Below are 12,535 nucleotides of genomic sequence, written 5' to 3' on the forward strand. Positions count from 1 at the left end.
CGTACGAAACCTCGAAATAATCTTCGAGATGTATCAGAAGTTGCAATCATAGTGGCCCTCTTCAGAGACGGGTAGCGGGAAACTCTGAGGGGCATACAATGGTTTAATACAAAGTAGAACTAACCAGTGTTTTCGCTTTTGCAGGCATTGTCATTCGAACGTCAGTTTACGCAAAGCAACTATTTTTGCCTTCGGTGTTTTAAGGTGCCCTGAGGCTGACGATTGACACGTTTATGAGTGCCTAGGTCACGAAGATGTTGAGAAACGCGTAATGCCAGTTTCAGAGTTGTTTGCCCCCAGCACCATGTTCCTATCGTGCACCTGGCATTACTAACGTGGAAGAATAGCAGTTATTTTTTATCACTAGACAGCGAATCACAAGAAACGTAGACAAATGACCCGTCTGAGTAACCGGAAATTCATGCAGTCCACGATCAAGGCATTAGGCCTTGTTAAGTGGGGAATCAAGAGTTTCCCATAGAAGGCATTCACAGACAATCAACGATCCGAGGCTAACGAGGCGGTCACACAGTTTAGGCTGAGTGTCGCTTGGTGTCGCTATACCAGAGGGAGTCAACAGGGCAGTGTGGATAAATGCCGTGCTTGCCGCTACTATGGAGATGATAGAGAGTATTAAGATAAACTTTCTGTAATGCACGATGAGCGTACACTACCGTTATCGAAAGAGGTCATCCCAAGAACATAGTCTTTGCTAGGAGGCAGCTCAAGAGACTGGAAAAGTTCTAACATTTTCGAGCGAAGAAGTGAGTTAGCAGAGCGTAACTTGGAAATCTTCGACTCTAGAGTGTTGCGTTCGTTATCATACTCTCGTTGCATTTTCTGTCGTAATTCTTCTTCTTCTTTCATGAGCTGTATGGCTTGTTGTTCCTTAGCTTGGCTTTCTTGGGCAAGAGTGCGAAGCTTCCCTTCTGCTAGAGACAACTGTTCAGAGTACTGACGTTTTACTTCATCGATCTCTTTTTCATGTTTCCGGCGGATGCCTAGAAGCTCATCCTCGATGGAGGCGTTCCTGCCGTTTAGTTCGGTAATTCGTTCCTTGAGTGCATCAAGGGATGACTGTGCATGGCGTTTGACCTGCTCCTCAGATGCCAGTGCTGAGCGCACCTGAACAAGTTCCTGCTCTAAACGCTGTTTTTCATTCACTGCTGCTGATACTGTGTCTGCAGTTGTCACTTTCAAAGCGTCTACTTCCTCACGAAGCTTATCCCTTTCTTTTTCGAGGCTTATCTTCGTCTGCTGAAGCTGCTGAACAAGAGCCTGATGAGACCTGGAAGCGGAGCGAAGCTCTTGTTGCGCCTGAGTTGCTGCAGCATCAGAAATCTTACATCGACGCTCCGCTGCTTCTGTTCGCAGAGTCAGATCCGAATTTGTTGTTGCCAAATCCTGAGTTCGTTGTCTCAGTTGCTCTACCTGCTGCTGAAGCTGGTTCGTGGCTCCTTCGAAGCGGTCATCCATCAAGCTTCTCTGAAGGACAAGCTCGCTCGCATGTTGCTCCCGGATTTTGTCGAGTTGATTCTTGACCACTTTTGCTGACGCTGAAAGTTTTTCCTTTTCAATCGCCAGTTCTTGATATTTCTGGTTGAGTTCTGAAAGGCTGTTCTTCACTTGCTCATTTTCTTGTTCTAAGGCACTCGCCTTCTCCTCTAAGTAGTCAATGATCTCTCGAGCCTTCTGTGTCTCCCGATCCGCATCCTCGTTTTCATGAGACAACTGCACAAAGTTATCCTGCATATCTGTGAGCTGATTCTCGAGGGCCTGAACCTGTAATTGTTTTTCTGCCTCTCTGGACTTTGATGCTTCCTCGGCTTCCTGCGCTATCTGGCGTTCCTTGTTTAATTGCTGCTGCAGCATTGCGGTCTGATCCTCCAGTTGAGAGCACTTCGACCTAAGCGTACTTAGCTCCCTCTCTTGATGTTCCTTACTAGCCTGCAAGCTGTCTCTTTCTTCGAGGAGCTCCTCCAGCTGAATCTTTGCCTCATTAAGCAACTGCTCCAAGGCTTTATTGTGACGCAGTGTTTCGCTGGCTGCGGCTTCTTGCTCCTCCGCCTCTACAACCTGAGAACGCAGAAGTTCCATGGTTTGTTCGCATTGCTCGACATGACATTTCATAAGGTGATTTTGCTTCAGCAGTACTTCATTTTGCTCCTTCGTTACGTTGTGTAATTCCTCAAGTTCGTCTTTTTCGTGCAGTAATGCAACAATACTTTTCCCCCCAGGTTTCCCGTCGCTGTTCCCCTCTCCATCCCCAGCGAACAGCGCTTGAAGCTGAGAAGCTTTGCTTCGCACGTCGTTTCTCAGCGCTTCGTTTTCTTTTGTCAGCGTCATGACATTTTCAGCCAGAGCTTTGACATCTGTTTCCCGCCTGTCTAAAAGAGCCTGTTGGTCCTTAAGTCTTGTATCGTAAGCAGATATGAGCGGACACATAAGCTGCATGTCCAATGTCCAAGCAGGTAAAGGGATATCGTTGAAGCGTTCTACCCCTCGCACACTCTTTTCAGCTTCAATATGGAAGACTTCGGGTGCTGTGTTCGTGTCGATGGGGCGTTCAGCGGCTGTTCGAGGAAGATCCGAGTCCTGCTTCAGTTGCAAAGCACGTAGTTCCTTTGTTACACGTTCGCTGTAGTCACGAAGGTCTGCGATTTCTTGCCTCAATCGCGCTAGGTGCTGCATCAGCTCAGGATGGTCGGATTTTCCCACCGCGGGCAACAGCTGGAGAGGAGTCCATTTCTGCTCCGGACGCTTGATGTCAACGGTATGACTGAACATGTTTGAAACACTTGTGCCGTTTTCCGAATCATTCGCCCGTTTTCGTCTGCAGAGGGATGCGTGGTGCGATACGCGAACACACTGCGCAACTGGACAAGCACGTCTAGATATGGAAAACGATGGGGATGTTGATTCAAAGTAATTCTACGAGTGAGTTTGTCTTTTCCACCAACAAACGGCCTCTCCACCTGTGTGACTGCGTCATTCCAGGACCAATTTTAATCCAAAAAACCTATGAATCGCTGTTAGGGCAAACAAACAGCACACCTAACAAAGTCCCGCATTCGCAATTCACTGTCGAGCCTCTTTCCCGGCTCCCTGGCGCAGTAAGTTCCAACAGTAATGCGCTTTCGCAGTTGAGGACTTTCCTTAAGCGTATCTACTACAAACTTGCTGACTACCCGCAGACAGTGTTACTCTTTTGAAGCCCACTTGCATTTTGGGCGTAACATTTTTTCCAAAACAGAACGCCATTTGATTGCCCGTGCTCATGGTCAAGTATCCGGGTTGGGAACTAGGCCTCAAAGCATGGGGCTACCACAACCATCAACTTCGATACAGGAAAGCGATGCCACGACAGATTTTACGGTGGGGCCCGACAGGAGTGAAGCGCATGCAGCTAACTCCGAAGGCAATCTGAATTTCGTTTTGTTGCCAACAGCCCACAAAAAGGAGAATAAGTCCTCCCTCGGGTCACCACCCATGTATATTCGTCGCCACTCTATACCTCACCCGTAGCCCCGCCTCTACAAACTGGAGGGGGCAAGCAGTACCCTTATAGACTGCAGTCCTTTTCTTGAGCCTCTCCCAATACAGCTTGATAGAAATGAGTTGATTGTGGATATTCTTTTCACGTTCGCCACGAAGTGTCCAACAAAAAGAACAGAAGTGGCAGCATGAAAAAATCGCACTGAAAAAAATGAATACGTCGGGCAGTATCACCCGGCACGTCAATCCCGACATAGCTACGGAAAGCAGACTCCCTATCTGAAAACGATTTTTAGCGGAACTCAGTCTATGAGCTCCACCTCTATTCTCTTTTTCAAGAGGATGATAACCCCATTTAGAAACACTCGTGGTCCGAAGTGTAGGTTTAAAATTCAACGCACAAGTCGCAGTTGGCTCTCTGGCAGAGGACTCAGTGTAAAGCACGGTGAGCCACACAAGAAGTGTGTACAGAATACACATCAACGAACAAACGTAATACGCAGACGGCAACGTTAAATTGCCCCAGTACCCGATCTTCGGATGCTCGAAATTCACAGGGGGGGGAAGCGTTGCTTGCTGAAACCGGCATCTTCCTTGCCGTATGCCTCCCACACACTAGTGAGAGCGACAGGAGATACGCAGCTCTACTCGACAAATTGGGCTTCCCTTGTCTTGCATATGGATCGAATGTGCAAGTGTCAAAACACTTACATTTGCTTTATGCCCTCTAATATATATACGGCTCTTTTTCGCTATTTCTTCAGGATATCTCGCAGTACCCAAACTAGGGTCACTACTGCTGAACCACATACGCATATTCTGGAGCAAGTCCAAGAAATAATTTGGACTTACAGAATGCATCGTCTTCAATAGTGCAGAGGCGCGTTGTTTATCAGGGGAGAGCTGATACGATAGAACCGAGCTATGATATCGCAAGCCGGTTCTCTGGGGAAGAAGTAGAGTATCAGTCGCATTGTCGTTCGTAACAGACGCTTCATTCCACTGTTTCGTCTTGAATTCTAGTGCCCTTACAGTAGATATCATGTTTGCAAGGGCTTGCTTGAGTACCCAAACCTCCTACGTGGGACGTTCCAGTTCCTGAAAAAGCATTTCCTGTTAGACGAACGCTACATCTTTGCTTACGCTCATTCGTCAGTGAAGCCTGATGGAAGTTTTACGCAGTTCGTGTTTCGGGACTCTAGACCCTAAAACAAAACGTTGCTACGAGCTCACCATGACACCGACAAGGGAGTTCAACATCGCATTCATGCAAAATGGAAAATTTACCTACCAGCATAACGATCATGTGCAGAATTTGGCACGATCAATCACTGTCGGCTACTCAGAAACCTCCCCAGCAGCGACGGGTGAACGAATCCATCAGAAACACAAGGCACGCATTAATGACCCACCGCTGGATATTCATGGTAGCACTGAACAAAATAACCTGTTCCGTTGATGGTCTCTGTTCCGCGTGGCAAGTTGTCCCCAGGACGAGATAAAAGGGGACAATGTATGGCATTGACCGTGATTGAAGAAGAGTTTTCACACCGCGACTTGCACTGGTAAGTACTCCAAGCGATTCTCGTACGGCGACAGCCTTCGACGTCGACAGCCTTCGACGTCGACACCACATTTCACAAAGTGGCATCGAATGATCAGGGAGACCATATTCGTCGAAAGACACTTCTTAGATGCACCGAGCACAATTTTCAGTGATGCACTCCTGTGATTCATCACACTCGTCTCCCCTCGGTATAGCTTTCGAGTTTTTCACTTCCCATCAACAAACACTGCCTTGAAACATCCTTAATCGTGAAAAAAGTCGTTTATGTTCTCCTCACGAGTGGACAACTCTCTTGCACAATTTGCTGTGCAAGATTGGCACGTTGCAACGTGGCGGTTCAAAAACTCTTGTATGATGCTTTTTCCACTCGGTCGGTGACGACTCCCATGTCTCTCTCGTCTTCGTTGGCACTGCTTCATTTGTAGCATCAAAGCCTGGTGGCCTAGAGCCGCTACGAAATGCAGATCTCGAGGGCGTTTGGTTTTCTCTGGCATCTCCGGACATACTTTCACCTCTAACCATTCCAGCAGTTCACTGGTGGAATCGCGCTGTGCTTGTCTTTTCTGTGTCGACAACAGCCGCTTCTGGGCTTTCAGCGCTTTCCACCGCCTCATTAATGAAGGTTTCTCGACGCGTACAACCCGTCGGATCACTGTCTTTATGATATGGTGTGGCAACCGCTCGTCAGGCGGTGGACACACCAGCTCCTCTGTACCGGAGGAAAGGTAGCATAGCAATAACCGACCCACAGATTCTCTCGTTGGTGACGAGGTTGACTGAGGTGGACTCTCTGGAGGAAACATTACGGAAGGCAAGGGTGGCTCCTCGTCATGCAACATCACTACAGCAGGCTCAGGAGCTACCCCTGAAACACGGCCCGAAGGCGCCTCTTCCTCACAACGTTCCAAAGGCAGTGACCACTGCTGCGTTGTAGGCCCTGACGGTGGCTCTGATGCTCTTCTTTTCTGTATCTGCGGTAAATTCATGTCGCTGCCCGTTCGCAGTAGCTCCTCAAGCAGTGACATGCCCCGTATCCCGCTGTCCACGTCGATCTTCTGTGCCAACTTGTGGAAGGCTAACATCTGCGAACCGCGCTCTGGTCGCCGTAGAGGTAGTGTATACGCGCGGTAACCAGAAATGAATGGGAGTGATAGAAGAGACTCCATTTCTTCAACTAAAGACGTCCTCGCGAGTGTGTCGGAAAAGACTTTCGTGCCATACTGTAACTGTCTGCTTGCCGCACGTTTGGCCGCAGCCGCAGTCAAATTTGCAATCTTCTCCTCGGCTGACTCCAGCTGATCGTGCAACGTCGCGTTCTCATCTGACACTCTGAGCACAGAACCCCAAATAGCCGACCACACGGAATTACTTGATACACACTCTCCCGATTTCACCAATCTACAGCCGACATCCACCTTCCAGTAACTTCTCGCACCCCATTTCCAGTGAAAAAGCTCCATTCTGGAACATGTCGATGGAAATATCCTGCCAAGGTCGAGCAGGGCATTCAACTAGCCGGCGACATGTCGAATTAATAACAACCTTCTGTCGCGAGCGAAGTAATCAAACGTATTTTTATTTCTGGTGAAACTGCATGAGGTGTTCATAGAGAGGGCATATTTCATATTGGCGCGCCAGGCACACGTATGTCACCTCTCCGTGCTAAGAGAACGAGTGATCACCTTGATTTGTGTTTCCTACTTCACATGCTTCCGTTTCAACACGTCGTAGAGGCGACGACTCTCTTCCACGTCCTCATCGCGTTTCCGCAGTTCCTCAATATGTGTTTGGTGTTCTTTCCTCAGACGGCTCTGCAGTTCAACAATTACTCTCTCCTGAGCAGGCAACATGCCGGAAAGAGCCACAGACATGACACACATACAACTGAAGTCCTGTTTGCACTCAAGACGCCAACAGCACATGCTCAGGCATTCTCGCTGCCACTGAAACTGTGTGAAGCAAATAGAACATGAACAAAGAACTCCCTTTGAGACTTAATCTCAACACCGTTAAGCGAATTACCGACGAACCCACTCGTCTTCGATCGATGTCGTCGCGTGTTTGAATGTCCCTTTCCAGTGCGTCAAGCTGCTCGCGCTGCTGCTGCACTAGCTGTAAGAGAACGCAGACACACCAGCACTGAACGTTGATGCAATTTAGGTAGCTAAAAACGGCCATATAAAAGCTACGACGGCCAACGTGCTACGAGAGTGGTCAGCCGCTACCGCTATCTACATTCTGCCTGTACTGTGATGTTTCTGGTCGATGGACAGAGCCTACCGAAAGGCCCTCCGGTCCTTCAGTGTCACTCATCTACTAGGCGACACGCATTACTGCAACAACCTGGATACAGTGTCTCAAGTGACACGAACGTTGGGCTACGGTGTGAGACGTTCAAGTTGCGAAGAAGCAATGTGAATTAAATATCAGCCCAGCTCACTAAATACGAAAAACGACATCACTATGGCGACCGATGGCCCGTGCCCTGTGCAGAAGTTGAACACTTCTGCATTTCAGTTACCATGAAAACGGGGAAAAATATGAACACTCCGTGTTTCGAAACGATTTCTCACATCGAAATTGATCTTCAGCTTCTGCTCCATCAACTGGACCCTTGTTTTGTATCTGTCTAGGGTATCTTGAAGCTGCACGCGCCACAACAGCAGCCACAAGACACTTCTGCCCACAGACAGCTAAAAACATCATCTCATCTACTCTTTCCATCTGAATCGAGGCACAACAAGCATTGCAAACGTTAGCGTCTGCAACCACTGCGAAGTGATAAAATAGCTAAAAGAAACCATCAGCGGTTTATGTCTGCCAATAGGTGGCTGAGTAGCTCTCGCCTCACGCGACTCAACACGGAAACAAACAACGGCCATGTTCAAATAGTTCGCACTCCTTCGTTTGCACTGTTCCAACGCCCCTGACTGCTGTCAGAGTACGGCAATTCCTTACATGCTGGCGCTCTTCAAGTTTCTGCTCCTTTTCTTTGTTGAACAGAATACCGAAGTGGTAACACAAGGAAAGAAAGAAGTCTGTCATTTGTAGAAAACTCATTTTCAAATGTGCTGCGTGCGTCCAATCGAGCACAAGACCTCCGTCGACAGCAGCTACATGCCGCTCGTGAACTGCGTCGCCGACTCTTTCACCTTTGTTTCCTGTTGCCACGATAGCTTCCTCCTCCGCCGTCACATCCGTTCCGGAGCCACCGTCGATGGCATTCGAAGTCTTGTTCCTGTCAGTTGCCTTTAGTACCTTGTTTACAGAAGACCGTTCACTGAAAAAAGCACTAGCTGAACTGTCTTCTCGTTCTCCTTCCTTCGCGACTTCACCCTCAATTGAAAAGTTCGCACCGTTCCATAGACTGCTGCTCCGCCGATGCTTCGAGCTCTCCGGGTACGTAAAGAAAGAGCTATCACATCGCCCTGTTAGCGATTGACCTTCTGGGGTGGGGAAGGCATTCTGAACTATGAATCGCAGTACCAACAGAAAAGGTGTACACACTGCTTGTCACTATTCAGGGGAATTTTCTACCTGAAATGGTAGGCAATAAAATGCTCTTTTGTTGATAGTAACTGATGTTGGGAGAATGTGTGCTCTCGGTTATGAATTTGCTTCGACAAGCAAGAGCATACTGCGTCGTGAACTCACAGTCGCTTAACCGCTCGTCACACTGGCGAGACGGATACAGAGGAAGACGAGGCGAAACGTGGTTCAAGGCCATCTTTATCATGATTGCGACCTATAGACCACAATACGCCTGCGGCGACACGCAGACACTAAGCATTCACCTGTCAATTCTTAGCTGTCGCTCCTTCTCCTGACCTATTAGCTGTCACTTCAGCACGGGACTAGTGAACGATTCTATCTCTCGCTGAAAAACGAATCACTTCTGCTCCATGTGAGATGCAATAATAATTTTTATTACATTACACGACTTACTATACACGAAGACTTTCCGCTTTGCACGCTTGACGAGCTGTTCCATGTTGTCGCCCTCCATAACGTTGTCCAGGCGTTCGAAATACCGGGCCTGTTTGCCATGGCCCATGTATTCACTTCGGTTCCCGACTTTGTCCGTAAATTCTCCCGACCGGTTCCATGTACCCCGCTGTAACAAGGCGGCTACCTCCTGGAGATCCGGCGACAACCACTCGGAGGCCTGTCCTAGCCACGGTGCGAAACCTGGTTCGCCTTCGAACGATCCCATTCCTTGTCCAAGCACATCGACAGTGCGAGATCTCATTCGACAGTCGCTGCCGCCCGCAGTCGTCTCCGGCGCCACTGCACTACGATCTCCAGATGAACCAGACTGCGACATCGATGAGACTATCTTCATAGTACCTGGCAAACCACCAACCTTCGGACTTCTCGCTATACTCTGATACCGCAGACTAACGACACGATTCATTAGTGGCGACAGTTCGTCGCAATTACTTAAAGTGCTGCTGCGGCTACGATGTTGAGCTGGTGCGTTTTCCACATCCAGTTCAGCATCATCCTCGACGCCACTCTGAACTTCTTGGTCTTCCGCCGCCGTGCAAGCCGGCCTTTGAGCGACTTGTCGAAAGATCATTCCCGCACTAAACGTGAAGTCGGCAGAGAAGGACGGTTCTCTATCAAGTCGCTCCTTATGCACTCGCGAGCCCTGACCGCGGAATGGTGATGGGGATGCCACCATGTGCCCCTGGGGAGTCGACGGCCGCGGCCGCCGAGAGCTAACAGCCGGAGACCCACGCGACCGCGTGCCTGAGGGCGTCACTACGTTGGCAGATTGCGGTGTAAAGGATTTAGGAGTCAGCACAGCCTCATCCCGCACGAAAACAATGGAAACACTACACTGCGCTAGATCTCCAACCGAAGAAGAAGCACACGGCTGGCTGTCTGCTTCCGTTACATTTCCATTTTGGGGCAAGTCGGTAGAGCAGGGAAAGCGAGTAGGACACTCTGAACAGCCCTCTTGAAGCTGGTGTCTACCACTCACTGAAGGAGCATTGGATGAATCTGTGAAAGTGGGGAGGCACGTGTGGGGCGGAACGACTTCCTTGAGAAGAACCTAAAACGGTCGAAGATACAAGGGCAAGTAGACAGAGCGGGTGGCACCTCAACACGTCTCCGGTGTGCTTTGGCGGCTACTGAATGAGTTTTTTATGTATGTACTCGTTCACCAGTATTTGTTCCACCATCCGATGCCGTATGAGCGAAACAACACAACCGCACTTCCTCTGCCGACGCACGCATAAACCGGCTGACAAAGAGGCACCTGTTCCGGCGTCAGTGTTCTTTGTTTGTCTTGCCAACTCCGAGGCGTCCGACTTACATCCGGCAACTCTCCCAAACTACGAGCGTCCGATTTCCCGACAGTCGTACCTCTTTGACTTGACTGACATTCCAGCAAAGCTGCCGTGGAAGTTTCTTCTGTAAGGCATCCAAAATAGACGGCGAACAACCTGAAAGAAGAGCACCACGCAAAATGGACGTTGTAAAAGCGGAAGTCAGCGCACACGCGGGATAGCTCTCTCCTCCTTTCACCCCCTTCTACAGTATAAATAAGAAAGGGGCAACCCGCTGGTAAAACGATTGCTCATCAATAACACAGAAGCTACAAAGTGATTCAACATCATGAAGACGTAACCTTGGAAGGCGGGCATCCCTACCTGACAGTTTCTCGAAATCCCCCAATCGGATTCTGCCATCTTCGCCCTGAGGCACAGACCAGGGAGACAGCAACTCGCCAGTACGTTCAGCTTAAGTCAAAAGAAAGTATGGATTGCGCTCCTTGTCACGAGCGAGTTTACGGGGTGGCGCATGAAAGTATGATGTTGTGTTGCAACTTGCACAGTTGTCGGCCATGATATGGAGCATTCATAAACTTTGATTCGCCTGCACTCGCGGCACGGCAGTAAACACAGCAAAGCTGACGTATCTTCGCACACACCGTCATTATTTCTACGTATATAGAATGCCAGGCATTGTGCCGTGGCATAGACCTACGCAGAGCAGCAAGCACTGCCGAGCGTAACAGAGCATCCTCGTAACGCCTTCACACGATGCAGAAAGTGGCGTATGTGGAGAGAAGAGACCGGTCTAAATCTGAAGAACCTACCACAAGGCCATCGACCAACTTTGATAGCTCTTCCTGGACACTTCCGTCGACGGACGTCTCGTGCTCTGCGAGGGTCGGCGCTCCCTCCAGCTCCCCAAATGCCGCATCTTCTGCACCCAACACGTCTTCTGAGTCTGAGGCGCATCGGCAGCCACCTGGTCCAAACGTCCCACGTGAAAGCATCCTGCTAGGTCCTTCCTCACTTGCACACAACGGCGGAGGTGCCATGATGGGCAAGTTTCACAGCTCGTCGGCGGGGTTGTTGTCGTGTGGGTAAGGCAGAAGATCCACAGCTCGACATCCAAGAATCCGGCCCGTCATAACTTTACAGGAGATTACGGACCTCTTTTCTGTCATCACCAGAGCCACTGAATATGCCCACAAAACGGGAAGCCACACACTGTTGTTTCGATCGTTGAATCGATACACCAGCGCCGCAAGCACAACCTCCTTAGCCACAACGAAAAACAAATCTTCCACAATGCACAGCAATGAGCCAAGAGTGCATCTTCAGAGACGAACGCGAAAGAGATGATGCTTGTGACGAGACCGTGAGAAGAAACACCACATACTTCGGACGGCCTTGTCGCGTCTAGACACTCGTCTCATGGAACGACTAGGCCTTAAAACAGAACAGAAACCACACAAGCCGAGTGGTCCCCCTAGTGGAAGGAAGAACACGATGGTAGCATTGTACGTTGCATAGGAAACGGCAGAATGCAACGAAGAACCAGGAAAAATTAGGGTCTGGCTTCTTGCAGTCGTGTCCTGCGTCTTCCTGATGTTTCCTGTGCGTCACGGCACGGTGCATCGATTGCTGGCGGCAGTGTCAGAGCCGCAAGGATGCTTGGTACTTGCGAAAATGTAATGTTGAAAAAAGCAACTCACGTTGTAAGATGAAGATATCTCATTTTGATTCAGGAAGTGGTCCGCAGAAGACGGACTGTGTGACTAGCGCAAGACGCAGAATACAAGTCTTCGTCTCAAATAGTCTCATTCACTCGAGCTCTCGGGCAGCGTATGTCGCGGAGCACTAGCGAGGTGGTGTTAATACAGCGGGTTCTGAACTAAGACACCTGGAGGTGTGACAGAGCAAGAAAAGGCCGGACTCTAAACTCATGCAGCTTGAGGAGCGATATGCTTTTTGAAAGGAGAAGCAGTATAAGGAGGGTGCTTGAGTTTGTGGGTCCACCGGGTACCATTGTCATTATGCGTGAGAACGCTCTTCGTCGCCTCAGCAGTTGGTGCTGCTAGGTGCGATATTTTCCGGAGCATCAGAATGATTCGGTGATGCTTTTTATGGCGCCCATAAAACACCGATAAGGAATGCATATCACCTCGTGAAACCCTAACACTTACTACCA

General features: G+C 49.4%; 2 protein-coding genes across 2 annotated transcripts; both read right to left on the reverse strand.

Annotated features, from left to right (window-relative positions):
* Nucleotides 1-633: 633 nt before the first annotated feature.
* TGME49_225570 (hypothetical protein) lies at nt 634-2,787 on the reverse strand (the record flags this gene model as incomplete). The annotated part of the gene is made up of 1 exon (XM_002366189.1): nt 634-2,787. The coding sequence occupies one exon, from the start codon at nt 2,785-2,787 to the stop codon at nt 634-636; it is 2,154 nt and encodes a 717-aa protein (XP_002366230.1).
* A 1,679-nt stretch (nt 2,788-4,466) lies between these two features.
* On the reverse strand, nt 4,467-12,403 carry TGME49_225560 (hypothetical protein). The gene is made up of 9 exons (XM_002366188.2): nt 11,172-12,403; nt 10,723-10,768; nt 10,436-10,515; nt 9,008-10,121; nt 8,021-8,532; nt 7,636-7,707; nt 7,097-7,174; nt 6,764-6,897; nt 4,467-6,391 (listed from the first exon to the last, which is right to left on the reverse strand). The coding sequence occupies exons 1-9, from the start codon at nt 11,397-11,399 to the stop codon at nt 5,305-5,307; spliced, it is 3,351 nt and encodes a 1,116-aa protein (XP_002366229.1). The 5' UTR covers nt 11,400-12,403; the 3' UTR covers nt 4,467-5,304.
* Nucleotides 12,404-12,535: the final 132 nt, after the last annotated feature.

Source organism: Toxoplasma gondii, chromosome X, assembly GCF_000006565.2.
Source record: "Toxoplasma gondii ME49 chromosome X, whole genome shotgun sequence".
Lineage (NCBI taxonomy): Eukaryota > Apicomplexa > Conoidasida > Eucoccidiorida > Sarcocystidae > Toxoplasma > Toxoplasma gondii.